Consider the following 27,221-nt stretch of genomic DNA (forward strand, 5'->3'; position numbering starts at 1 on the left):
TTGTAAGATAATGTTTTGTTTAAAACATTCAAAAATCAACTAACAGTATCAACAGAATGTTAGGAAATATCAGCATTGATGTTATGTCAAAGACGTCCATGTACTGTGTTGCAGAGATATCTATTGCATGTCTATTGCACTGTGTTGTGATACCACTTAGAACCTGAGGGGCGATCGTGAGTCAGTGCCCTCACTCCATCATGAGAGGAGGAAGAAGTAGCGCTGCCCCAGCTAACAGCTAACGTTTGATCTTATGTGCAACTAATGACGACGCAAACCCTGTGCAAACCTGTGTTGTAAAAATGACATATAAGCAGGTGGCCAAATTTTACAAAATGCACCTTTTATTTTACAGTGATCCAACGATTTGAGAATCATTACATGAGCAACCACTTGTGTGTATTGTTTCTTCCTGAATTCCAGTGGTTTAAACTAGGTTTACCCTTGCGTCCTCTGATTTTCAATGAACATAACCTCCTCCATTGCAGGTTAGGTGTGTAGCATAAGTTACCCCGGTGGTCTAGCCAGGTTAAAGCAGAGCTACCTTCATGACATTAAAAACCCTGGCTTTAGGCTCAACATACCTTCCTAATTTCCCTAGTTACACCCCTCTGGTACGCTGGCAGGCGTCCAAGTTAAGGGGGGCTTGAGTTAGCAGTGTCGTCATGGTGACACTTGTTAACCTACAGTTTGATTCAGTGTATTATGATTTTGTGTTTACAGTGTTAGTTATATTTTCAGTGTCAATATGTATACAAGAGCATATCCAACACAACATAGATATGTATTCATGTGGTACATATGCTGTATATTGACACAGTCTATCTATATATATATATAGATTGACAGTGTTGTACTGCCAATATGTATATGTCTCGCATAAAAACACTGTCAATATGCAGTATATACAACTGCACTATATAAATATGTATATATATGTATGCATACATATATATTCACACAGTGTCAATATATACTGTATGTCTCATATACACACATATCTCTATATAGAGTCATATATTTGTGCAGTGGTGTGTATATTTACATTTTGTGTGTGCATATGCACACAACTTGGTGTATATACTGCATATATTCTATATATTTATATATAAGGCTAAATATATATATTTAGGCTTATATTTGAGTGCTGTTGTCAGACTTTGTATTTGCCCCTGCAATCATTTCTCTCAGTCCTTTGCTGAAGTGAAGATTTGCTCCAATGACGATGAAACCCTGCAGAGATCAACACAAATGCTGTCAACACCAAGGGTCTGCACTGAGTGATAATACATAGCATCAGTTAGTAGAGTGGATTGTATAAATGTTACACAGATAAATTAATTTGTGAATGAGAACACAGCATCATGTATAAACACAATGTTTAGTGTGTAAACAGACTCACATTGTGATATTCAACCACCTCCTCAATGAAATCCATCCCATCAGCCAGAGGAATTCGAACTCCTTTCTTTGTATAGTCTGGACACACATGCGCATGCACAGAGTCAGTAAAACATATCACACAGTAAAAACTATTTTAATGTTTTAAAGTTGTTTTGAATCAAAGGCTTACTGTTGATTAAAGGAACCACAGACATCTGCAACATTGTCTTCAGAGGAGCCTGCAGAGGAATCAACTGACAGACAGACATTATAAACTGTGAGTGATTGTCTCTTCAGAGTCAGAGTCAGAGTAAATGCTCACATCCCTGCTTTCATGCAGTTGTATGTGTAATGTTCTAACTCGTATTGTAAGATGAAGTGATGCACAAAAAGACACTTACTGCCAGAGATTCCAGAGCCGATTGATTGGAGAAGATTTTAAACCTGAAAGAGGAAAATGGTTTCAGTCTGACTGTGATGTAATTAGTGCCAAACAAAATCACATTTGCCTTCAGTTTGTGATACACGTGATAAAAGACTAGATTGAAACATGCGGGGCAAAGCAGAGACAACAGACTGGATGCAAGACAACTTCCTCAAACTCAACTGCGACAAACCAGACATGATTATCAATGGTCCCACATCCCTTACCAAGAGAACTTCACTCTGTCTCCCTTCACATCCTCAACCTTGGAGTCATTTTTGAAAGCAACCTCTCCTTTCAACAACATTAACCAAATTACCAGAACTGCCTTTTTCCATCTCAAGAGTGTAGTTCACCTCCACCCATCACTCTCCTTCTCTGCTGCCGAAACCCTGATCGATGTCTGCAGCACTTCCACAATCAACTACTGCAACAGTATTCTTTTTGTCACATCATCCAAACTCCTGAATAAACTCAAGTACATTCAAAACTCTGCTGCCCGCCTGCTCACCCACACCCACTCCCGAGACCACATAACACCTTTTGAATTGGATTGGGAGCCAGCGGAGGTTCACTCCACTGGCTCCCAATCCAATTCAAAATCCTCCTCTTACTCACAAAGCTTTTCACAACCAGGCCCCCTCCTACCACACCGACTTGCTCCACCATCACACTCCTCTGACACCAACCTCCTGTCTCCACCACTCAGAACTCACTTGGGGCGACAGAGCCTTCCCCATAGCTGCCCCCTCCCTCTGGAACTCTCTCCCTAAACACACTCGAGACTGCACCAATCCCACCATGTTGAAAACACAAATCCAAACTCACCTTCTCAGATCTTTTAATGTGTAATTTAAAGTGTAATTAATGTTCTCATGCTTTTAATGAGTATCTTTAACCTTTTTGTAAAGTGTTGTAACATTTCTTGAAAAGCGCTCTATAGATAAAACATATCATTATTACTATTATCATTATTAACAGCAGAAGGAAGGGAAAGCATCTTCCAGTCATTTATTGTGCAGAATGAAGGTCATGAAACTACAGAGAGGCTGGTGGAAACAACGCTCTGAAGACAAAAGTGACTTAAACTGACGTCCAACACAAAGGTCCACAAACAGACGCAAAGCCACAACACACAAATGCAAAACCATCACAAAAAGATGAAAAACCACCACAAACACAAGACCTTCATAAACGGAAATAAAACCATCACAAAGAGAGGCAAAATTACCACAAACAGACACAAAACTACCCCGTATAGACACAAAACCACCAACAACATATACAAAATGAACAGAAGCCCATCATCTGTAAAGAAACAATCCTGAGGTCACCACACCAACACTCTCCACCTTGACGGAAGATCAAAAACTGAACTGGTGAGCAGGGATAGTCTTCTCAGTCCATAGACAACATGTTTAAGTTCATTGTGTGCATATGTGTGTGTGTATTTGCGTGTTCCTTTGCTTGTATACCTGCGGAGGTCAGCATGAACAGCCAGACGTTTTGCCTTGATAGAAACTTTAGCGTTGAACTTTGTTTCCTGCAGAACAGAGGGGTTATGGTTAGAAAAATAGATATACAAATAGATAAGTAGCAGATTTCTTGTGGTTTACAGTGCGTTGTACTGTGTGTGTGTGTGTGAGTGTGTGTGTATACCATGGTCATGCTACTGAGCTGGACCGGAGCCTGACCTGGAGGCAGCACTAACACCTTGACAGTGGCTGTCATGATGACCGTCGCTCCAGATGTCTTGATGGAGGTTTTTGGAGGCGAGTTGACGGCGAGCTGCAGAGACAGTGGAGCGTCCACCAGAGCCGGGTTCTACCAAGAATACACAGGGACAATATGATATACGGTAATAATGCACATCCTACCCAGAACAGAAGAACCCAATAGAACATAGTACTACTAAAGTTTCAGATCCAGTAAATAAGGAACTGGTCTGACTGGCTGGCTCCATAGACTTCGAGCCAACCTGCCTCCTGGTGTTTTAGTTCAGCAAGTTTATGATCAGTGCTGATCAATAAACATCAGACAACAGAAAACAATTAAGACTTCTGGGAGATTTATACTAGTTTTTAAATACAAACAGTTTCATGCAGTTTCTGCTAGTGGCAGGCATACAGTAAATACAGGAATGGAAAAATTAATATCAACACCTGTACTTGTGTTATATACGCTACGTATGTTATATGATCTGCACTGAATAAGAGTGGACAGACCTGACGTCAAGTTAACTTTATTCATACAGACCAAAATCACAAATCACAATTCTACCTAAGCAGCTTTACAATCTGTGCTTCTACAGTGTTGGTGCTTTTCATTACGCTAACATGTCTCCTCGCTTCCCTCACTCGCCTGCTTTCTTCACGTCTTAGTTCCTCCCAGCGAGGCTGTGAGAGAGAGATCGAGGACAGGGGTGCCGAAGGATACACCTGTGTTTCCTCACTCTCAGCTTCTCCAGAAGCCTCCTCTCTCTGGGAGGTTCTTTTAAGGAATTGGACGATTCCCTGTGATGGTGGTAGGGGAACGATTTGCAGGTCATGGGAGGAGAGAGGAGGCGAGGAAGCAGAAGTTAGCGTGATGAAAAGCACCCTACTGTGTTTCACCATCATGCTCTCTGCTGCGTGTCCACTGTGCTTCAACTGCATCTCTAAATGATCTCTACATTGTTTGTACTCTATCTCGATTGTGTCTTTCAGGTGTCTCCTCTGTGTTTCCACTATGCTTCTCTACTGTCTCTGCTGTGTTTCTACTGTGCAGCTGTTTCTGTGGCTTTTCTGCTCACCAGCATCATAATGGCTCCAAAGTAGGTGGTTCTCAGCAACATCTCCAGGTCTTTGGGCATCTGAAGGACAACAAGATGACACAAACACAAACAGTTATGGTCAGATGGGATCAGTCCAGCTCTCAGCACTTAGCTTTGTTCTGTTTGCTTTGGATATTTCGGGGGTTACAGGGGGTCTCAGTCGAATTTTGGGGTCCGTGTTGGTTGTAACCTTCTCGTTGACGATGTCCATCTCGAAGATTCCTGCTTTGTAGTAGGAAAACATCCCGCTGTCGAAGAAGAACTCTGACAGAGCGAGATAAACCATCCTGTCGTACTCTTTGATGACCGGGTCAACGGCGTAGTTCACCAATGTATCATTCTGATTGGACAGGTCGAAAAACATGCCCTACACACACACAACACACACAGTGTTACTATCATATTATACCGTATCAGATTAGTCGGTACGATCAGTGTCAGAGTCTGACCCTGAAGTGCATGTCGAGGCTCCTGGATGTCACCACCGGATCATCGATCAGAGAATAGTCAATTCCAATGTACTGATCGACCTCCGTCCTCACAGGGATCGTCTCCAACATGGCGTTCACTTGAACTAGAGCAGCGTGGTTCAGGGCAGGGCAGATCTGAGAAACAGGTCAGAGAGAGAGACAAGTAAAAGAGAAAAAGTCAGAGAGAAAGAAAATTCTGAGACAGACATACAGGTCAGAGAGACAGACAAGTCAGAGAGAGAGACCGGCTGGTGACAGACCTGTTTGTTGAGGAGGAAGCGCATGCCTGTTGTCAGAAAGGTAGCCAGGAAGTCATAAACTCTCCTGAAGAAGAAAACAGCTGTGATTAAAGTCAGGTTCATGAATTGGCTGATACTGAGGTCACATGATAGCTTGCCGAAACATCAGCAAGTATTAATCCATGATCAGAGATTACTGATTAGCATATCAATGTGTCTTACCCAAGCGTTCCGCTGAACTTTGCCCTCATTTTGTCTATTCTGGCATCACAGGTGATGTTATTGATCTTCAGTCGTCCTTCATCGTCTCTGATCAGATTCAGAGCCGTGTTGATGTTCACTCCTTCGGCCGACGCGTTGATGTTTCCTGTGTCGAAACTGAAATATAACACTATTCAATTCAATTCAATTCAATTCAATTTATTTTGTATAGCCCAATATCACAACAGAGTGTCTCACAGTGCTTTACAAAGTTCACTGAAATAAACAAGAAGTGTAAGCGAACAAACAAAGCACTACAGCTTCATCACTGATAGAATTACAGCTACCATCACCCACCTTCATTATGACCATCATCGTCATATTCATCTATAGTCATTGTCATCCTCTTCATCTATATCACCATCTTCAATTATCATCATCATTTTCATCACTATAACTAATGATATGAATGTAAATGGGTCAGATTGAGAGTTATATATATGCCGTTCTGCAGGAGAACTGTTAGTTATATTAGTGTCCTGTAGGAGAACTACAAGAGTTATATTAATGATGTGTGGCATAACTGATAGAGTTAAATTACTGACCTGTAGATGTATTAGACTTTGGTTAGTGGTAAGTTTGAGAGCTATTAGTATTCTATAAAAGAACTAGTAGAGTTATCTTTAGGCTGTTCTATAGGAGCACTATTAGACCATAATAGTGTTCTGTAAAAGAAATATTAACTAATTAACTAACTAAATATTACAATTAGAATATTAGTGTTCTGCAGGAGACCTATTAGAGATATATTTATGCTGTTTTGTAGGAGAATTATTAGTCTGTTGTAGTCTATGTTAATGGTCTATAGGGGAACTATTAAAGTTACATTAATGTCTTGTATTAGATATAAATTAGTCTTCAGTTTGAGAATGGACCTGATTAGACAGAGCAGCTCTTTGTAATTGTTTTCTATGATGGCATAGCACTGTCAAAATCTGCAAGTGCAAATGAGATCCACGCGCACGGATGTAGGAGAAGTGCACACACAACACAAACAGCCACTCAAGCATTGTTTATCGAAACAATGCTTTGAGTGTGCACAGAATCTGAAGGAACAAGTGAATATTATAGTCGAGCACACAACCACTCATTGGTCTCCTGCTTCCAAGACTTTCACCTTCTCGCTCACAACTGGTTTTTGCGCATGCGACTCTCCATACGCATGCGTGGATCTCATTTGCGCTGGCAGATTTTGTCAGCCATATGCCTTCAATGGCAGTGACAGCGAGGCTTTTTGTGCTGGCTGCTTTTCAGTTGCTGAGCCCGTTGTGTTTTTCCACTTTATGCACCTTTTATCACCTAATGTGCCTTTTTTATCGCATTGTTGCAGCAGTATCAGTTGAAAAAATGTTATCTTGGGGCAGAAAAGCACCCAGTGTCCTTTGCATTTTGTCCTAGTGTCCATTGGGATGAATTGGGGGGGGGGGGGGGCTGTAACATTCTGTAACGTTATTTTTTACGTCTCCTGAAAAGGCAAAGACAACAAAACTAACATTGACTAGCTAGCTCACAACAAAAGTACTTCACGATATCAGCCTCAACGCCTGTAATAGAAGTGCTCGTAATTTCTCACTTCAAAATGGCATAAATTACCTCAGAATCTGAAGCGATTAGTAAGATATCTACATCACTAATTGCAGACAAATCATCATAAGCACGCCACAACATATTAAAAACAATGTATGTCATTATAAATACGAGGCATGTGTTTTGTGGGAGAACTAACAAGAACCAGTAGAGGATCCGTCGGTTAAAACTCAGCGAGATCGATGAGTTCTGAACATCGAACAACAAGCCGACATCAGGGATGAACTGCAGTTCGGCGTAGGTCAGATTCAACTCTGTTATCTTCACACTGACGACAGACGAGAGAAAGAAAGTATTAAAACACATATTCAGAGTATTCAGTATGACGGTATTACTTTAAATATAGTAATATATAATTATATCAGTACTCAGTAATGGTGTATTGGAAGCGTCCTTCTTTGCCCTTCATCTCTGGCATACTGATGTTACTCAGCTCCTCTTCAACAAACTTCTGTGTCTCATATTTCACTGAAAACATAAAACACATACTAATAGTACTTAAAACAGAGTAAATAGGACAGATACTACAATCAGTACAGGTACATTCTACCTCAGTCAGTATTTAAAGCAGAACAACAATACCACTGGCACTGCACTGCAAACACTCAACCTGACAAAACTGTTGGACAGTTGGCGATTAAAGGTTAATGGCGCAGAGACACATGCTTGTTGAGGATGGGGGGGGCTGATGTAATTTAACCCAGTTCAGACCAAATGTTTATTAAAAACATTTTAGCAAATTAATTTAGTAAATCACAGGTTTTACCAAGCAAACACTGCTTCTTGTGCTGCTTCATGTTTACACAGGTTTAATCTGGATAAAAATTCAGATCTGGATCACAGTTTATATCTGGATTACTGTTTCAATCTGATTATAGTTTAATATATATATATATATATATATATATATATATATATATCACCTGAATTATCATTTAGACCCAGGTTATGTTTAAATCTGGATTACGGTTCAAATCTGGATTCTAATTTAAACGTGGGTTGCAGTTTAAATTTGGATTATAGTTAAATCTCAATTGTAAATCTGGATTATAGTTTAAATCTGGAATTGTAGTTTAAAACTGAATTGTAAATCTGGTGTATAGTTTCTGGCTAGAGTTTAGATCTGTCCAGGTTTTAGTTAAAGATGGATTATTACATATCCATATACTTACACATATCCAGTCCTTTGTCAGTGATGCGGATTTTGCAGCCAGCGGGCTGGGTGGCAGCCATGATGAAGGAAATCAAAGGGAAGAGGAAGAGGAGGGACAACAGGCAGGAAGTCATCCTGAGCCAAAACATGTCAACCTGAAACACGAGTAGAAGAAGAGGAAGACAAAAATTTAAATCCTGGACTAAACGCCAAATTTAGTCGGCGTGTCGCCTCTGTGTTGCCAGATTGGTTCAGAGGTTCTGGTTCTAGGCTCTGAGTTTATATCAGATTTTCATCAGATTATCAGATAATCTATGCAGGTCATCATTGTGGCCTTTTAAACAATCAGCCTGTATCAGTAGATTCATCTCCTGCCATTCATCATGTAGTGTTAACGACCAATGAATCAGTAAGAGACGCCAATAACGTCATCGTCCAGCTCTGCCGCTACTTTCTGTTTCCATCTGTGCCCTGATTGTAGTTCACTACGTCTTGAGTGTGTTTGGTGCCTCATTAGCAGGACTTAACTTTTATTTTCTCAGAACAGTTTCTCACTAGACTGACAGTGGAGACAGTTGTAGATTCAGATCTTGTAAATTTATAGATTATTCGGTTGAAAAGTTTGGCAAATATAGCTGTTATCTTTTATTACACATTCAATTATATAAATCCATAATGTTGGGGAGGTCACTCAGTAAGTTACAGCTGGCCTCAGTGCAGTGATTTTACTTTATGTCAGTCTCTGTGTGCTTAATAAATCACTGTTGTTGTACATCAGTTGAATCAGCAGTAGGTGTACAGTTGTAGGTGTGATGCATTGACTGTATATAAAGATTGACAATGCGCCCTCAACTTCGCCTATTATGCAGAAATGAGGCCAAAATGAGGCCCGCCGCTATCTTATGCTGGTGATGTCAGAGTCTGCGCAGTAGTGATGGGGCTGCGATCACTACTGCGCAGACTCTGGCTCCAAAGACACCTGTCAGACCCAATCACAGGTTAGAGTTGGCTGTCAATCATGGCCTTTCAATACAGGTTTTTTTTTTATTATAGCATCAAATAAGTAATTAAAACCAAACTGATCAGAAAAATGAACACTTGAACATACAACAGCGTGATAAGAAGTACCTAAACCGACAGAAACCATCTTTGGGAAAAATGTATTTGATGTGTACTTTGATTTTTTAGTTGTTAGCAGATGTCCAATCCGCTAGCATAGAGAGGGCCACCATGAGGCGATCTACATGTTTTGGCTTCACTGTAGAGGAGCTGTCCTGTTGTCCATCTTTATGATACAGTCAATGGATTGATGCCGCTGTAGCTTATAATTCAAAACCAGTTCACAGACACCACAGATCTGAAATCACTTTCATTATAACTGTGCAACGGTGAATTCTGTCGCTTCCTGCGGTGATTCATTGAAGCAGCAGACGTCTTACAACAGAGTTCACTAACCAGCGCCTCCTCTCTGCTGAATAGGGTTTAAATCAGTGTTTTGTCTTTCAGGGGGTCCTTTCTCATTAAAACACAGTGAAGCACTGCATGAGTTATTTAGACCCTGAGCACTGACTCGCAGTCTCACTCACAATCTAAAGCTATCCAACTGTCAAAGTGTCCAACTTTCCAGAGACAAACTCTCATGTGGTGTAAACAGGAAACAGCAGCACTGTACTGTTGTCAGCACTGATGATGAATAGACAGATCTGAGGGTTTTTGTCCCTCCTGTTGCTCCATAGCTCACAGCTGAACGCATTCTCAGACTGTGTCGTCCATATAAACAGTGTTCAACTTGAACTGCAGTAACCTCTGTTTCACAACACTGCCCCCTCCTCTCTGTGTCTTCTCTCTCAGCAGCCTCCCCACCCGCCCGACCTTGTTTTTTTTCCTCGGTAAAACAAACTGACCTGATGAATCACACCAAAATCCATTGAAAAGAGAAGCAAAGTGACCAAGAACTCTCTTTTAAACTCATCCACATGTGTCTCCCTGTGATTTTGATAGTTGTTATGATGAATAGTGAATTTTAATCTTATTCTATATCTGAACTGAGTAACATGATGAGCTATCTTTAACCTGGATTTATGATTTTGTCAGGCAACAGATTATTAAACGGAGGTGTTATGGAATTAAACTCTGCAGTTTAACACAGTTCTCCATCTGCTCATCTGCCGTGTGACACTGTGAGGTCATCTCTGACTTTCTCTGTGATCGCACATTTTAGAAATCTATATATCAGATGCCACAGCTGTTATCATTAGATGCCAGTTATTCAGGCACCAGCCGCCACAGCTGCTGCTGCTGACGGCAGCTTTGGTTCAAGTTGTGCTATAATTCTCTCTGAAATGAGATTTTTCTCACTGGCATCTTACCAACATTTCACTGGCAACTGGCAAGCCAGCGCAGCAGTGACCGTGGCATCTCTCTAGCGGCCATGCCAGGTGCCGTAAACAGCATGGCTGTTACTGCTCTCACTGTAAAACTGCTGTAAAAAGTTCAGCAACAACATTAAAGTCATCCCCAAATGTTCGGCTGAAAAAAGTTTTAATCCTTACATACTGTTCGGGTCAAATTTGACCCGTTTCATAACATTATAAAGGTACCTGAGCTGCCATTTCAGTGACATGGCAGGAGGACTTGGTGTGCATGGGCTATTTAGACATTCGAAACAGATCTGTAGTTCAAAATTTGGTATAGACACTTGCTATGAGGGAATTCTTGGACCATGCTGTGAAGGCATAAAATATGAACAGTATGTAAGGGTTAACAAGAATTCAGCATCATAGAGGTTGGAAGAACACTGCGGTCTAAATCATCACTATAGGATAAACATTAAGATTTATTTTTAAAAGAACTGCGAGACCAAACTGGGGCACATGAGGACTGAAGCAGACTGTGCTGCTTTATGCTGTAAAACCTCAGTGTACAACCTCAGTGTACTCAGTGCCGGACCTGAAGCACACACACACACAGCCACACACACACAAACAAGCACACACTAATCATCAGGTCTGAAGCTTCAAACAGCCTTTGAAGAGTAGAAAGTCCTCACAATTGTGGACACTGAGGACCACACACACAAACACACACACAATCAGTCTGTAATCTGTGTGTTTAATTACAGCTCAGTGACGACAGCCAATCACCATCCAGATGCTGGTGCATCCACATCTGGCTGACCACCAACTCCTAGCCACTGACTTCTAACCTTTAATTACAAAGCTTCAGTTGAAAGAGAAGAAGATTTAAACTCCACACGCGGCCTGACCTCTGACCTCTGACCTCTGACCTCAGGTCTGTCAGACACAAAACTACATTATTCAGCACTGAGTTTATACTTTAAACTGACAGGTGTTTTAGTGCATTCAGTATATAAATGAATATATACAGTTGTTGTAGTTGGAACAGTTAGACTAGTAAAGTTTAAATCAGCTCCACCATAACCAACAGTAAAATTCTCTTATCTCTCCTACATGTTAATTCTTCAGAGACAATAATTCTGTGTGATAGAAAATATTTCTATTATATAATGAGTCATTTTACCTTTGATACTCTTAAGTACATTTGGCTGATAATACTTAGATACTTCTGCTGCAGTAACATTATAACAGAGTTTATAATAACATTTTATCCACTATGGTAATGATGTTTTGACTTCCACTGCTGACACAGTAATCTGATCAGTCATAAAGTGTGACAACATGAAATCAAGTAACAGGTCTTGTTATACCAAACTGAAATAAGCAGATTAAAAATAGTCCGGAGGGTCACCGGAGAGTAGAAGGGCAGGCAAAGATACTGCATGTGGTGAATATGAGTATAAAATGACACTCCTCCTCAGAGTCACACTCTAAATCTGAACACACGAAACATTGATATCATTTGGAGAGATTTACACTTCCTTGTCCATCAAGAATGAATTTCCATATAATCCACTTAGAAATCATTGAAAAAAATGTGCTTCAGAATTTGCTTGAGAATCATCATGCTTTTAAGTTTTCTTCAGTATCAAAAATATTCCAGTGACAGTTGTCTGTAGATCCATGGGTGCACTGCAAATAGGAAGTGCTATCAGCTAATTCAGCAGACTTTTAATGGTGCCAATTTGACAAAATGTCGACAAATTTGGGCTAAAAAGATGGTTGTTGCTGAAAAGAGAATGGTAGTACCAACTTATAGCTGACATTACGATGGGGCCTTACTCTACCGATGGCTGTAATTTGTTGTGTCAACACATTGGGTCCCAAATAGGCCTACATGTAGGTTAACATCTATCACATTGGCAACAACAATCCATTTCGGACAAAAGTGAGATTTCACACTGAGCTGATAAAATGCAGTAGAAGAGAAAAAATCTCAGAGATCCACTTTGAAATACGAGGACGTCCCTCCGGATGGGATTTAAATGACAGGAAGACCAAGCAGTGCACAGAGAAAATTGGGGTTATTGTGGCTGTAATTATTGCTGGGGTGCTGGTGAAACATTACCCACACATGAACATCACCGTCCAGAGCGGGTTATGTTACAATCACCCCACCTCCCCTGAGGATAAATCCAGTCTAGATACTCAGAGTGGGTAAGACAAAGATCAGCAGGATTTGTCCCTGAAAGTCCGTGTGAATGTTAAAGACTGACAGAAACAATAAGACAGGGTGATGCACCACAAGACGTACACAATATACATAGAAATAATAAAGTAACTGCAATGATAAAGAGAAAACATAACCAGTTTGTTTAAACCAGACTGTGTTTAAACATCCTGACAGCTGAAACCAAGACAGACAGAATTCCAATAGATCATTAAAAATATTCTAATATGTTGGAATATAGTGTAATTTACCTTTACACTCTAATATATTGCTCACCTGTCCATGATGAGACGCTGTGTGTCTGTCTGTCTGTCTATCTGTATGTCTGTCTGTCCATCTATCTGTCTGTCTGGTTTCAGTAATAGTTGAACTCTGAACATCTGAATGATGAAACTCACAGATGAGAAGACTGATGGAGGAGGAGCTCAGATCCGCTGATTCCGTTGGTTCTGCAGCTGATGTGTTCTGCTCTTCTGCCTCTGTTCACACTGACAGTCTCTCTGACTGTGGAGAGGTTTATCCCAGGGGAATGACTCCTCCTCCATCCTCCCCCTCCTCCCTCCCCCTCCTCCTCCTCCTCCACGGTAATGGTGGGGTAAAAACGTGATCTTTAATGCCCTAATCCTAATTAAAGTCATTTTTGTGACCGCTAATGTGCATCTTTGTTACAAAGATTCAGGTCTTCCCTTCAGTTTCCATAGAGATAAGATAGTATATGAACCATACAGCCCAACAATATCCAGCAATAACATACAGCAGGGGGCATGTAGCCTGTGGGTCCAAACCTAGGGCAGAATAAAGTGAAGAACTCCACTGGCTGCTGCTCAGTAAGTTTATGAATTTGAGCTGATGTTAAGAATCCAAGGAGACTTGGAGTGAATCAATATTTTATCAACTCGGATATTTTCACATCTGGACGGTTTGAACACTCAGAGAACAGCATCCGAAAAATCTGAGGGGGTCACCTCTATAATCTGTGGGGTCACCATTTTAATCTCAGGGAGCTCAGCAGTAATCTGAGGGGGTCACGACATTAATCTGTGGGGTCACCGTGTTAATCTGAGGGGTCAACACATCGATCATATTCCTTTACCTGCTCATAATCCATAGACGGGCGTCTGAGCGATGTCATCAGTGAGATGTGAGCGCAGAAAACAAACAGGAGAGACTGAAAGTTTATGAGGAGATAAACATGTGAAGTTGCAGGGGGGGGCCTTCAGATGCACAAATCACCAAAGCAATGAGTGGAAAATGTTCATTATCTCAAGAGGGAAATTTGTCTGTCCGTTCAGAGTTGTGAATTAGCTGTTAGCACCCAGCGAACTGCTCAGAGCTGTGGATTTGAATGAGGTGGTGGATGTTTTTACACAAAAACTGCAGGAATAAAAGTCTGGTACCATCAGACAGCTCACACGGTTCCTCTGTGCTTAAGGCTGCTTAATCAAATGTTTGTCGGACTCTGTAATTCATACTTTTCTGATTAGTTTGATGTGTTCAGCATTTCATTGCAGGACTACATCACATAGTTTTTGAGATTTCTAACTTTCTACCCGTAAAGATAATTTATCATTAGTGCTGCTACTATCTGCAGTTTGTCGTTCTCTAGCTGATAGCCAGAAATAGCAGGTGGTGTTTGTGATGCCATCTATCATCAGTCGATTAAACCATCTAACTATCAATCCATCTATCTATTGATGTATCTATTGATCTGTGTAGCTGTTGAATATCATTAGCAGTCACCACTTAACTGTATCTATTGAACATCAGTGAGATTATCAATGATTTATGGTGCTGGTACAGACTAGAGCATCTGATCTGAGGTCTGTGTGTGTGTGTGTGTGTGTGTGTGTGTGTGTGTGTGTGTGTGTGTGTGTGTGGCTGCAGGATGTTTGTGAGTAAACATCATTGTATAGCTGGACTACAGTTTCAGACTCTGGTGTTTCCTGTTTGATGACCCCGTCAGGCCACTGTCTAATTCACAGACACTCCACTTTCCAGGAAAGTCAGAGCTTACCAGGAAGTTCCAGTGTTTTAGTGTCAGTCTGAGAGTCCTCACATGGGCTTCTGTGTGCATTTGCGTGTGTGTGGGTGTGTGGGTTCCAGCTGTTTGCTGTCAGACTGAATCAGAGGTGTAGGTCAACAGAAACATCCTGAATCATTACACAAACACACACTAGAACATGATCAGCAGTTTATTTATTGCAAACATACCTGTGAATAAGAACTGTTCAAATCCTGTAAACTGATCCTGTATGTGCTGCATACAGATGTGTGCACATGCCCATAGATTTATACAGATTTCACTTGTATAAACACACTAGTTCTGTGTTTTGTTTGCTTCTTTTGGTGTTGTTGTCATTGTTTTAGCGGTCTGTTCTTCCTGGGGGGAGTTCTACAGAGCAAGATTAGTGTATGTTGAGCCTAAATCTAGAGTTTACAATGTCTCTCTTTTAACCTGGCTAGATCACTATGGTAACTTAGGCTGCAAACTTAGTCTGGTACGGAATGGGTTGTATTCAGAAGTTTGGCTTAAACTGGCTTCAGAAAGTGCCCTCTTCCTCCCAACTACAGTCTCTATAAGTGAACCTTACACTGTTTGTGCAAGTTGTGATGCAAACTTGTAGAGCCGTACTATATTATGAACTGAACCAAGCTGTGCAGTCACAGCTGCACAAACTGTAGCACAGCAATGTCATGGGAACCTACATTATTCAGTTGGTGATGCAGGAAATCTGTAATATTAACACAGACACACTGCAGATCATCCTCACACTGATCGATGAAGGCTCAGCAGCTACAGATCTCTCTGGCTTATGTTTTTATGCTTGGTCCTGACTAGCTACAAAATCTAGTTTACTCTCCTGATATTGTTGCTACACTGATTAGAAAAGTCATTAGTCAATCAATGAAATTAATTTCACTTACATTTGGCTAAAAACTAAAGTGATTTTCATGTCTCCCTCATTATTAGACAGTGTCAGGCATATGTTTGAACATGCTGTATTAAACAGGAGATCTACAATGTGCAGCTGTTATGTTAGAAAAAGGCACCGAGAGTCACTGAGTAGTAAAATACATATTAACTTTTCCGCCAACACTTCTCTTTTGCCGTCTTTACAATAACAGTTTTTATATTCTTCATATTTCTCCAGGAGCCTGAGTGACCAGACACAGACCATATCCACCTTTGTGATACCTTCCATCTCCGGTAGCGGATTTAGGGTTCATTCAAAGAAAGCCTGTCTATGTTAAACTTGTTGCATAGTGCAGCCCTCTGGACATTGTTCTTGTAAATACGCGTGAAAACACAGAGGGATGCAGGGAAATTGCAAGTCTAATTCCTTGTATGAGTAAATGTAATAAAACTGAACTTCATGAAGAAAAGAGAGGAACTGACCTGTAGTAACCTCACAGGCCACCATCAGGACAAACTGCTGAACTGAGATCTGAAGGAAAGACAGAGAAATTATCACATTTGTCAATGCTAATAATTTTATAAATAAACCTTATTTGAATTTGAAATAAAGAAAGACTACCTCCATGGTGCAGCCTCCAGTGACTTTAGCCAGCATCTCATACAGAGTCTTATTTAGGAGTTTCTGACAGGCAGCTGCAGCTCTGAACCAACAGGACTGACAGGAGAGGAGCATGTGGGCCCTAGTGTGTGTGTGTGTGTGTGTGTGTGTGTGTGTATGTGTGTGTGTGTGTGTGTGTGTGTGTGTGTGTGTGTGTGTGTGTGTGTGTGCGTGCGTGCGTGCGTGCGTGTGTGTGTGAGAGAGACAATGTGGTGGTTGATGAAGATGATACCAACCAATCTGAGCAATGAAGGCAACGAGAACTAGCCAATCAGAGGCAGAGGAGGGCGGGTCTTCATGGAAAGTGGGTGAGAAATTAAATAAAGCTCATGTTCTGTTCAACTCCTTTTTATGTTCAGCACTTGGAGCTGTGTTTGATACATGACTTGTGTTTGATACTGCAGCTTTACAGTAAACTTCAAACAAACAAAAAAGTGTAGACTCTTATAGTCTGTGGTTGCAGCCCGGCGACAAAAAATATCGGTGAGCCGGAAACACGTCGCGTTCACTTCCTGTTTCCGTCAACACACGTGTGTGTTTCTGTGGGGAAAAACTACAGTGGACCTCCACAGAACCCGTTTAGAATCTGTGTAGAACCGGTCCACACTCCCTCCTCAGTGCCGCCATGTTGGAGCAGCTGGGTCTGGTCGGGACGATCCGGGACGAAGACGAGAGTCCGGAGGAACCCGACACCGAGTCCGAGCAGGAGGTGAGTCTGTCCGGCCACACAGCTTAAACTCTCCCCGGAGAAACGGTACGACCGGACGGCTGGAGGTGAACCAGAGTCCGGCAGGAAAACAGCAGATTAATCGCTATGTAATCGATTAGAGTTTCTCTAACGCAATATATTTCTCTTGGTTTATCTGCTGACAGAGAGCATTGATGTGGAACCTCTGTGGAGAAGTAAAGGTTCATAAAGAGTTAATAAAGTTTACTGTGTTTTTACCAACTTGTTGGGAACATGTTGATGTTATTTCCTTAGTTAACTGTGGAGTCTTTCTGTATTAATTCTAGTGTGTATTAACATCATACTAATGTTGAGTTGGTATATTACACGTGCAGTCCCTTTATTATATTTTCTGTTGACCAGGTCCCTTTTTATAGTGTTCAATACAACAGAAGTTGTTTTACTTGTATCCACTAATCCTGATGTGTAGATGTGTGTTTCTCAGCCCTGGTCCAGGGGTCTCACTGCCCTGCATGTTTTAGATGTTTCCCTTTTCCAACACACCTGATTTAAGTGAACGGGCCGTTATCAGACTTTGATTTGCTGTATCTGCTGTGTTGTGTGTTCATTCTTGTGTGTTTGTGTTTAAGGATGCGCCGATTGTCCTGAACAGGAAGAAGAAGCTTGGGAGTCGTGGGGCGAAAGACTTTAACACTGACTTTGAGTTTGGAGAGAGAGACGGACTGAACAATAACGACGACTGGGTGATGGCTGATGTCATGAAGCAGCTCAAGAACAAGGTAGAACCTGCAGCAGAGCTCTGTGTCCACTGCAGTGTGATGTTCTATGACAGTGTGATGGTTCTACCACAGTGTGATGATCTACCACAGTGTGATGTTCTACCACAGTGTGATGTTCTACCACAGTGTGATGGTTCTACCACAGTGTGATGATCTATGACAGTGTGATGTTCTACGACAGTGTGATGTTCTACGACAGTGTGATGGTTCTACCACAGTGTGATGTTCTACCACAGTGTGATGGTTCTACCACAGTGTGATGTTCTATGACAGTGTGATGTTCTATGACAGTGTGATGATCTACCACAGTGTGATGATCTACCACAGTGTGATGGTTCTACCACAGTGTGATGGTTCTACCACAGTGTGATGGTTCTACCACAGTGTGATGGTTCTACCACAGTGTGATGATTCTACCACAGTGTGATGGTTCTACCACAGTGTGATGGTTCTACCACAGTGTGATGATCTACCACAGTGTGATGGTTCTACCACAGTGTGATGGTTCTACCACAGTGTGATGGTTCTACCACAGTGTGATGATTCTACCACAGTGTGATGGTTCTACCACAGTGTGATGGTTCTACCACAGTGTGATGGATCTACCACAGTGTGATGGTTCTACCACAGTGTGATGATTCTACCACAGTGTGATGGTTCTACCACCGACTGATATAATTGACATTAAACTGAGCATCTCCACTGATGGTGAGGTGAAACGAGGAGAACGGGCCTTTGGGAGAACTGATGTTGATGTTTGTCTCCTCATTCATGTCTATCTTTACTGCTTGCTGGGACTTTTGTACAGATTGATGTGATGGTCTACGATCAGAACTGCGTCCATAGCAACAACATATTTTATCATTGGAGGAGCATTATATTGATTTTATTACATGGCCATGCTAAATACTCTCACTGGTCAATTACACCATTCTTTGGTCTGTTGTATCTGAATAGCAGGCCGCTTCAATGAATGAACTCATGTGTTTCACCTGTCATGCTCTTAGATATGGACTGAAAAGTCCCTTTTCTGAAAAAATGGGATAGAACTCCAAGGGTTGATTTATTTGATTGAGAAAAGAGGAAAAAATATACATGTTATGTATCACGTATGTTTAAGGCTGTTGAGCAGCAGCTAACTTCTTCTCCATGGCAACAGCAGCTGAGGCTCAAAGGTACTGTAGCAGTCTGTGCCGTTCACCAAGATGGCGGCTAAGTCTGATAAGCCGGAAACAAAGTGTGAATAACTCAAAGTTGAGGTCCTGCAGTTGTTTCAGTGACCGCGTTCTGTGTTTGCAGAGAACTTTGACCACTTTGGACCAGAAAATAGAGAAAATCAGGAAGAAGAGGAAAGCTGAGGTGAGTCCACTGTAATTATCTACTTCCTGTCTGGTCAGATTCTACCTCCTGTGTTTGAAGGTGAGTTTGTTCTGCAGGGCAAATCAGCGGAGAGCGACCCTGGTGAAGGGTCTTCAGGGAAGAACCAGGAGGAGGAGGAGGATGATGATGAAGATGAAGAGGGGGATGTGAAGCCTCCTGCAGGACATGGTGATGGAGGTGATGAAGATGATGATGAGGAGGAGGATGATGAGGAGGAAGATGAAGATGAGTTTGACTCGGGAGATGAGGAGATTCTGACCAAATCAGGTGAGTCTAGCAGAGGACATCATGAAGGAGAAACATTTTATTTGTTGAGATTGATTCTGATGTTTCAATAACTAGATAATCAATAAACTGAGGAAAAGTCTAAATGCAGAATAATATAATTCTAATTCAGTCCAACATAACAAACAGCAGCTCTGAATGGAAAACTTATTTGGTAAACATTTAGATGTTAATCTATCATTTAAAATGTTAAAGATACTGTTTAACTGAACTTCAGTGTTTTACTTTTATTGTTGACTTCCTGTTTCCGGTCAGACACCCTGAGAGACAAGCAACGGCGGGGGAAGAAGAGGAAGGTGGAAGAGGAGGTGAGGAAGTGGAGCTGATGATGTCACAGGTTTATTGACAGTTTGTATTGGGTTATCATGGTAACCACTCTGTGCGCGTTGTGTTGTCAGGCTCCAGAGTCGTTCTATGCAGATGCGTCTCAGTACGACGACCAGCTGACCTTCGATGACATGAACCTGTCTCGACCCATCCTTAAGGTAACCACGACCTCTGAACTTTAAGAGTCTCTTAAATCAGTAGAAGAATGATTGGAGTTCAGTTGACTAATGATATGAAATGATATAAGATAAAGTTATGACGTACCCAAACTCTTAGACAAATGCACATGTCTCCCCCGTGTCCTGGAGCTCTGCGTCCCTGAGTCAGGCTGGTTCAGGAGTTCCTAATAGTGTTTGATCAGCCGCTGAATCATCAATGCCCATGTGAGCGTTTAAGTCTGACAGCAGAACTATGGAAGCCAGGAAGGGTCTAAGACCCACTCCCAGAGGCATTCAGAGTCCTCCTCCTTTCTTCTCACTGCTCCCCAGTGGGCCCCCCTCCCAGCCGCAGTTGTAGTTTTGTTTTTTTTCTGTTGTCGTCATTTGTACCCTCCTGTTGTGTCCTGGCAGGCCATCACAGCTCTGGGCTTCAAGCAGCCGACTCCCATCCAGAAGGCCTGTGTTCCTGTCGGCCTGCTGGGCAGAGACCTGTGCGCCTGCGCTGCTACTGGAACAGGTAACACTGACCTACTGGGACCAGTTCATCTTAGTGGGACAGATTTAAAATAGTGGAACCTGATAGATTAATGAAATTATTCCTGTATTCAGGGAAGACGGCAGCCTTCATGTTGCCAGTGTTGGAGCGTTTGATTTATAAGCCCAGGACCTCCCAGGTGACCCGGGTCTTGGTTCTGGTTCCTACCAGAGAGTTGGGGATCCAGGTTCACTCTGTGGCCCGTCAGCTCGCCCAGTTCACCTCCATCACCACCTGCCTGGCCGTCGGTATGACTGCTTACCGTTTATTAACTGACTCTGTGTCAGCTTCAGTCCTTTTCTCCATTCGCTTCAGAACTGTGGACTCATCATGGACCTCAGGTAAACTCTCTCTGTGCGTCCTCAGGCGGTTTGGACCTGAAGTCCCAGGAGGCGGCGTTGAGGGCGGGGCCAGACGTTCTGATAGCCACGCCTGGTCGGCTGATCGATCACCTTCACAACACGCCGAGCTTTGAGCTGACTCAGATAGAGATCCTGATTCTGGACGAGGCCGACAGGTAAACACTGACACCTGTAGTCAGGGAGACGTCACAGAAAAGCTACAGTCTAAAATGAAACAGAGTTGTTGAATGTTTTGTGTCCCTGTGTGCTCTCTCAGGATGTTGGACGAGTACTTTGAGGAGCAGATGAAGGAGATCATCAGGTTGTGTTCCTACAACAGACAGACCATGTTGTTCTCCGCCACCATGACAGAGGAGGTACATACACACGCACACACGTACCTGTATCATGTGATCTGGGCCTCCAGGTGTTTCACAGTGTGTCATGTGACCCGTGTTTCTCCAGGTGAAGGACCTGGCGGCGGTCTCATTGAAGCAGCCCATCAGAATCTTCGTTAACAGCAACACTGACGTGGCTCCGTTTCTGCGACAAGAGTTTGTCCGAATCCGACAAAACAGAGAAGGAGACAGGGAGGCCGTGGTGGCTGGTGGGTGCTGGTCATACTGCAGCACTGCTGTAGTGCTAAAAATATAAATATAGTACTACTTACACACTACTAACACTGGCTGCTGTGTGTGTGTGTGTGTGTTAGCTCTGCTGACTCGGACGTTCCAGGATCACGTGATGTGTTTCACTCAGACGAGGAAACAAGCTCACAGACTGCACATCCTGCTGGGACTGATGGGACTGAAGGTGGGAGAACTGCATGGAGAACTGAGCCAGACTCAGAGACTGGAGAATCTCAGGTACACACACACATACACACACACACACACACATACACACACACAAAGAAAAGCTGATTGGACCTGGTTATTTGAAATACACATTCACCTCCTCCTCGTTCTTCATTTTTTTCTGTTGTTCAGGCGTTTTAAAGATGACCAGATTGATATATTGGTGGCAACAGATGTGGCAGCCAGAGGTCTGGACATCGACGGAGTCAAAACAGTGAGAGACGCTTCTGTTTGGTTACCTTACGAGTACAAAAACACTGTTAAACTACTGTAGAGTTACTGTGGTGTTACCGTAGAGCTGTGTTATAGTAACTGTAGTTACTGCAGCATCATTGTAGAGTTACAATAGAGTTATTATGGAGCTGCTATAAGGTCGCTTCAGCGCTATTGTTGAGTTACAGCGCTGTTCCTATAGTAACTGAATTTCATAGCAATTTATTATGAAATTACTGTGGACTTACAGGGTTACTTTGTGGTTACTAAAGGGTTTCTATAGAGTCATTAAAGGGTCACCTATGTCAGTTGTTACAGAGTAACTATAGAGCTACGGAAACTTAACTATTGAGTTGCTATATAGATATTGTTGAGTTACTGTAGTTATTTTTTTTTTTTACTGTGTATTTTTGTATTATAGTGTTGATTTAAGAGTACTACTGGGTTACTAAGATTTCTGAAGAGTTATCATTGTAACTATTTGTTGTAAAGACACAGAAATAAACTGCTCTGTTTCATTAAAAAAGTCAGATTTCTTTCTGATTATCTTCCTACACATCTAAAGACATGTCACTCTCTTTGTCTCTTGCTCTGTCTGTTTTTCAGGTCATTAACTTCACCATGCCGTCCACAGTGAAGCACTATGTTCACCGCGTCGGCCGGACAGCGAGAGCCGGACGCTCGGGACGTTCGGTGTCTCTGGTTGGAGAATCGGAGAGGAAGACGCTGAAGGAGGTGGTGAAGTCGGCCAAGAGCAGCGTGAAGGCCCGAGTCCTGCCGCCGGGTAGGCATGATCTCTAAAGGAAGGCAGTGCTTCCAGTAAATAGACAAAGCCGATGGGCAATTCAGAGAACCAGGGAGAGTTTGACTCTGAGCAGCAGGGAGGTAACAGGTGACATCTCCGAGCACATGTTTTCTGGTGATATTGAACAGAAAATAAAAAGATGTCGCCTGCCATCATAGTTTTCCCAGAGGTGTGTTGTGACAGAACTCTCTCCCTCTCTGTGTTTGTCTCTCGCCCAGAGGTTATTCTGAAGTTCAGAGATCTGATCTCAAAACTGGAGAAAGACGTTGAAGCTGTGTTGAAGCTGGAGAGAGAGGAGAGAGAGATGGCTGCCACTGAGGCCAAGGTACACATGCACACCTGAACACAACCTGAACCACGGTCACACACAGTTTTCCACTACGTGTGACTGTCTGATTGGTATTGTAGTATTTAGAGACAGCAGATTGTTCAGGCTCAACCTGGAAATAATTGAAACTGGAGGTCAGAACAAAAACCTGCAGGAAAGTTTCTGTGTTAGTTTACATTCAGGAGATTACAGATGAAATAAAACATCTCTGGAGCATTTTAATACTTTTAATACACTGAATAATATTTATTAATATGAATAAATGTAGTTCTCAATGTTTGTAAAGCCCTTTGAGACGTGCTTGCAATGTAAATATTTAATAAATGGACTTATCATAAACTACAGCCTACATAGTTACTAGTCAGATTATATAGTAAAAACACATTTCACACACTGGGGTGTGTCCATTAAATCAGTGAATACACTGATCATATTTGGCACAGCATAACAGTCTTTTCAAAATAAATGTTCAAAACTGAATCATCATATATTTTAGTAATATTTTCAGCGATTTACAAGCACACACTTTCAATAAATAAGGAATAAAAGTACCTCGCACTAATATAGTTTTATTTTTTTTTTAATGTTTCTGCTGGATTTGTGCACAAACAGTAAAACCATCTTTTACTACATAGAACAGTAGTGCTATATTTAGATTTGTATACTTTTATAGGTAGCATTTTTCATGTATTTACCTGGCAGCTTTATACGTTGTGTGTGTGTGTGTGTGTGTGTGTGTGTGTGTGTGTGTGTGTGTAGTTGAGCGTGGCTCAGAAGCGTCTCGATGGCTCCGCCTCTTCCAGTCAATCAAGAGTTTGGTTTCAGACTCAACAGGAGAGGAAACAGAGCCGTGGTGAGTGCTGCTACTACTACACACTTTTTACCGCTATAGTTCTCTGCATTACTCCAGATTGTATTTTCACTGCTCTTCGTCTTCCTCAGTGTCGAAGGCTCTGCAGGATTTCGATCTCGCTCTGAGAGGGAAGAAGAAGAGAAATAAGTTCCTGAAGGATGGCGCAAAGAAGAAGGACGTGACGGTAATGATTAGACTGATCAGTAATCAATCAGTGTGACCTGCTGAGTGTGAAGGTGTCTCACTATGTGATCAGTTTGGACGCAAGCGGCTACGTGTACTAACACCTCGGCTCCTTGTTACAAGGTCTCTAAGGTTTTAGCTCATAAATCTGTAATAATTTGTATGAAGTTTGGTGGAGGGAGCAGTTGGCTCAGCATGTGTGTAACTAATGTTAATGGGCCATCATCTGTTTATGAACATTAATTTATTTAGTCCTGCTGCCGGTGAATCATAATTCATCACAACAGGCTGAAATTCAGACGGTTCCAGTGGTTTGAGTGAAATTTAAAGGGCTTCTAAAACACAATCAGAGTCAGTGTTGGCAGCTAACAAGTTACAATAATATTACTTTTAGTTGTAACAAAGTAATACAATGTGTTGCTAATAGGATTTCAGTAATATTGGGACATTTATTACGTCAAGTAACACACTGCAACCCAAAAGTTTCCACGCTCTCCTGGCCTACCACATGGAGGAAAGGCACAGAGCAGCCGTCAGCCGAGTCGGATGTCCCAGCAGACCCCACACATTCACCTCTCAGCGATTCCACACCTGCTTAAACACTCTCCTCAAAGTTCTTTTCAATTTTCACCAAAAATGTTGAGACCAGACTACAGCACATCAGGCTCAACTGATGAGTGTAACACAAGAGCAGCGTAATCTGTAACGTGTTACTCCACGTAGACAGTGATATTGTGAAGTATCTTTATTTCAAATGAAAGAAACTAGTAATATGTAATACATTATATTTTGATATTAACTTGACCAACACTGATCAGAGGACAGCGGTTCTCCAGTTGGAGTGGTCCAGGATTGAGCTAGTGTGAGGGCTGACTTAGCCTGAGCCAGTAGTACACACAGATCAGAAGTATAATCCGCTAATGATGTGAAGTCAAATGAAAGATCTTTGGTGTCTGTCAGCCCGAGGAGCGCGCTGAGTTCGAGATCTTGAAGGCACAGATGTTCGCCGAGCGGGCGGCCAAGAGAGAGCGACGACCGAAGAGAGCAAGAGCGATGGCCGAGGACGAGCCGCCACCTAAAGGTCAGACAGAGCGGTTGGGTCAATACAGATGCACTACATGAATGCAAAAATATGCCAGATCGACTAAACTGAGCCGTGTTTCTGCGCAGCTGCCAATCAGAAAAAGGGAAAAGGAGGCAAGAAGTCTGCGTTCGATAAAGAGCTGACCAACACCAGCAGCAAGGCTCTGAAACACTACAGAGCTGGGTGAGACTGACTGTCTCTGTCTTTAACTGCCTGTCTGTCTGTCTGGTTGGCTGTCAGTACACCTGTCTCACCTGTTTGTCTCGTTACAGACCGTCCTTTGCAGACAGGAAGCGTCTTGGTATGGACAGGAAGCGCCCGGGCAGTTCCAGGTAAGTCTTACCGGCTCTTTGTCTCTGTGGGCGTCCTGGGTTCTGATTGGCACACTAAAGCACCATTCACACCAAGTATGACGACTAAGTACAGAGGCATTTCAGCTGCACAGTATGTGGGTTTTGTGTCAGCGAGACATGCCTGGATGTATCTTATATCAGAAATAATTTCTGATATAGTTTAGTGTCATGAGCTCACTCTATAGCCCCAAAACACATTGTGTCTCTTTGGACTGTCCAGCAGCAGAGGCTTTTTTTCTGGTGGCTGGTGAGAGGCCTGGCTGGATAGAATAATTTGGAATGATAAGCAGGAAGTAATGTTTCTACATCAACAGGTCAGGTTATGTTGCCTTTTAGATTGTGTCTAGCAGCACAAGCTTTCCAAGTGATTTCCTTATTGCGTCTTGTACAGTTTTCTTTAATAAATGACTTTGGAGAGTAGAGAGGCTGCTGTCTGTGAATCCAAACGTTTCACTGCGCACAGTAATGTCACTGCAGCAAATATTGCGGGACAGTTAAGCAGTCAAACTAAAAAAAACTGTCGTTATAAACTTGACAGTACAGAGGAAAATTTCTGCAAAACAGAACTGATATAATATAATATATGAATATAATATCTGATGCTGCTCATGTGGGGATTCTTGAATCCTTAATTTTCCTGAATCGTTGGGTCTCTCTCTTATTTAAAGTTTGGTCTAGACCTGCTCTTTATGTAAAGCGTCTTGAGATAACGCTGTTATTATTACTAATATTATCACTATAATATTATTATGAATTGCTATATAAATAAAGATTGATTGATTGAACTGAACTTGTAGCTCCTGAAATGAAATGTTTTAGATGGAGCTCAGGATACTTGGAACCCTGCAGGATGTTAAAGTACAGTTAAGAGGAAGAATTCACATACATTATGTACTGTAGAAAACATGTCTCACACTAAAATATTCAATATAGTTTAACTCGAAATAACACTGGAAAATATATTATTGAGTAGAAGAGGTAATGATTTACGTCTGTGATACACAATTGTCCCTCAACTACAGCGGTAATGCTGTGATTAATGCAGTCATGTGATGCAGAGAAGATGTATTGCTTTAGCAATTCAGTAGGCAGCATGCAGTCCTTACTGTTTGAGCAGGCAGGATGTGAGTGTGCCAGTCCGAACACTGCGGTACACTTGAAACAGATACAACGGCTGACCTCTGTTTCATCCATCAGGTTCAAGAAGAAGAAGTGAGCATCGAGATGGACGCCTGGAGCTGCAGTTTTCAATGTTGACTCTCTGTGTTCACTTTGTAAATCTTTTTGAATTGTTTTAACAATAAATGATTGTAGTCTATACAAGAAATATGTCTGTAGTTTCTTCTAAAGGACTCTCGCAGACTTGTGGGTTGTGGATGTAAGACCAACACTGGTTTTTGTTTTAAGTGTGACAGCATAAAGAAAAGGCAGAATGTGGTTCAGGTCACATTGGGTTTGTTGTGGTTAAAGGCTTTTAATTAACATTGAAATACAACCGGACAGTTGTGTTACAGAAATAAGATTAAAGAATTATTCGTACCGCTTTTTCCCCAGAACACAT

The 27,221-nt window shown here is 42.0% G+C and overlaps 2 protein-coding genes across 3 annotated transcripts; one reads left to right on the forward strand and one right to left on the reverse strand.

The window, feature by feature from the left end:
• Nucleotides 1–322: 322 nt before the first annotated feature.
• On the reverse strand, nt 323–13,409 carry pltp (phospholipid transfer protein). 2 transcript variants are annotated; one of them, XM_070849942.1, is made up of 15 exons: nt 13,315–13,409; nt 8,349–8,484; nt 7,545–7,644; nt 7,316–7,444; nt 5,551–5,706; nt 5,350–5,413; nt 5,069–5,224; nt 4,810–4,986; nt 4,599–4,658; nt 3,467–3,631; nt 3,283–3,350; nt 1,785–1,827; nt 1,574–1,637; nt 1,403–1,479; nt 323–1,233 (listed from the first exon to the last, which is right to left on the reverse strand). In XM_070849942.1, the coding sequence occupies exons 2-15, from the start codon at nt 8,476–8,478 to the stop codon at nt 1,135–1,137; spliced, it is 1,488 nt and encodes a 495-aa protein (XP_070706043.1). In that variant the 5' UTR covers nt 8,479–8,484; nt 13,315–13,409; the 3' UTR covers nt 323–1,134. The 2 variants fall into 2 exon arrangements, with proteins under 2 accessions (XP_070706043.1, XP_070706035.1); XM_070849934.1 differs by having other exon boundaries at nt 4,768–4,986.
• Nucleotides 13,410–17,017: 3,608 nt separating this feature from the next.
• On the forward strand, nt 17,018–26,978 carry ddx27 (DEAD (Asp-Glu-Ala-Asp) box polypeptide 27). The gene is made up of 21 exons (XM_070842815.1): nt 17,018–17,200; nt 17,809–17,958; nt 19,258–19,317; nt 19,395–19,605; nt 19,879–19,931; nt 20,022–20,108; nt 20,520–20,625; nt 20,718–20,891; nt 21,010–21,160; nt 21,262–21,361; nt 21,450–21,591; nt 21,697–21,850; nt 21,974–22,055; nt 22,661–22,838; nt 23,078–23,184; nt 23,947–24,040; nt 24,130–24,224; nt 25,184–25,304; nt 25,394–25,490; nt 25,580–25,639; nt 26,858–26,978. Exons 1-21 carry the CDS (start codon nt 17,117–17,119, stop codon nt 26,874–26,876), a joined length of 2,325 nt encoding a protein of 774 aa, XP_070698916.1. The 5' UTR covers nt 17,018–17,116; the 3' UTR covers nt 26,877–26,978.
• The last annotated feature ends 243 nt before the right edge of the window (nt 26,979–27,221 follow it).

The sequence above is a fragment of the Pempheris klunzingeri genome, chromosome 2 (assembly GCF_042242105.1).
Source record: "Pempheris klunzingeri isolate RE-2024b chromosome 2, fPemKlu1.hap1, whole genome shotgun sequence".
Taxonomy (NCBI): domain Eukaryota; kingdom Metazoa; phylum Chordata; class Actinopteri; order Acropomatiformes; family Pempheridae; genus Pempheris; species Pempheris klunzingeri.

What these genes read in the sequence shown, in the direction of transcription:
- pltp (XM_070849934.1), bottom strand. Translation starts at nt 8,478, where the DNA reads ATGTTTTGGCTCAGGATGACTTCCTGCCTGTTGTCCCTCCTCTTCCTC. An exon ending in TTCCAATACACCATTACTGA is followed by an intron (nt 7,445 to 7,544) that starts GTACTGATATAA and finishes GTCTGTCGTCAG; the next exon opens with TGTGAAGATAACAGAGTTGA. An exon ending in AAGTTCAGCGGAACGCTTGG is followed by an intron (nt 5,414 to 5,550) that starts GTAAGACACATT and finishes TTTCTTCTTCAG; the next exon opens with GAGAGTTTATGACTTCCTGG.
- ddx27 (XM_070842815.1), top strand. Translation starts at nt 17,117, where the DNA reads ATGTTGGAGCAGCTGGGTCTGGTCGGGACGATCCGGGACGAAGACGAG. An exon ending in CAGGGAGGCCGTGGTGGCTG is followed by an intron (nt 21,592 to 21,696) that starts GTGGGTGCTGGT and finishes TGTGTGTGTTAG; the next exon opens with CTCTGCTGACTCGGACGTTC. An exon ending in GGACGAGCCGCCACCTAAAG is followed by an intron (nt 25,305 to 25,393) that starts GTCAGACAGAGC and finishes GTTTCTGCGCAG; the next exon opens with CTGCCAATCAGAAAAAGGGA.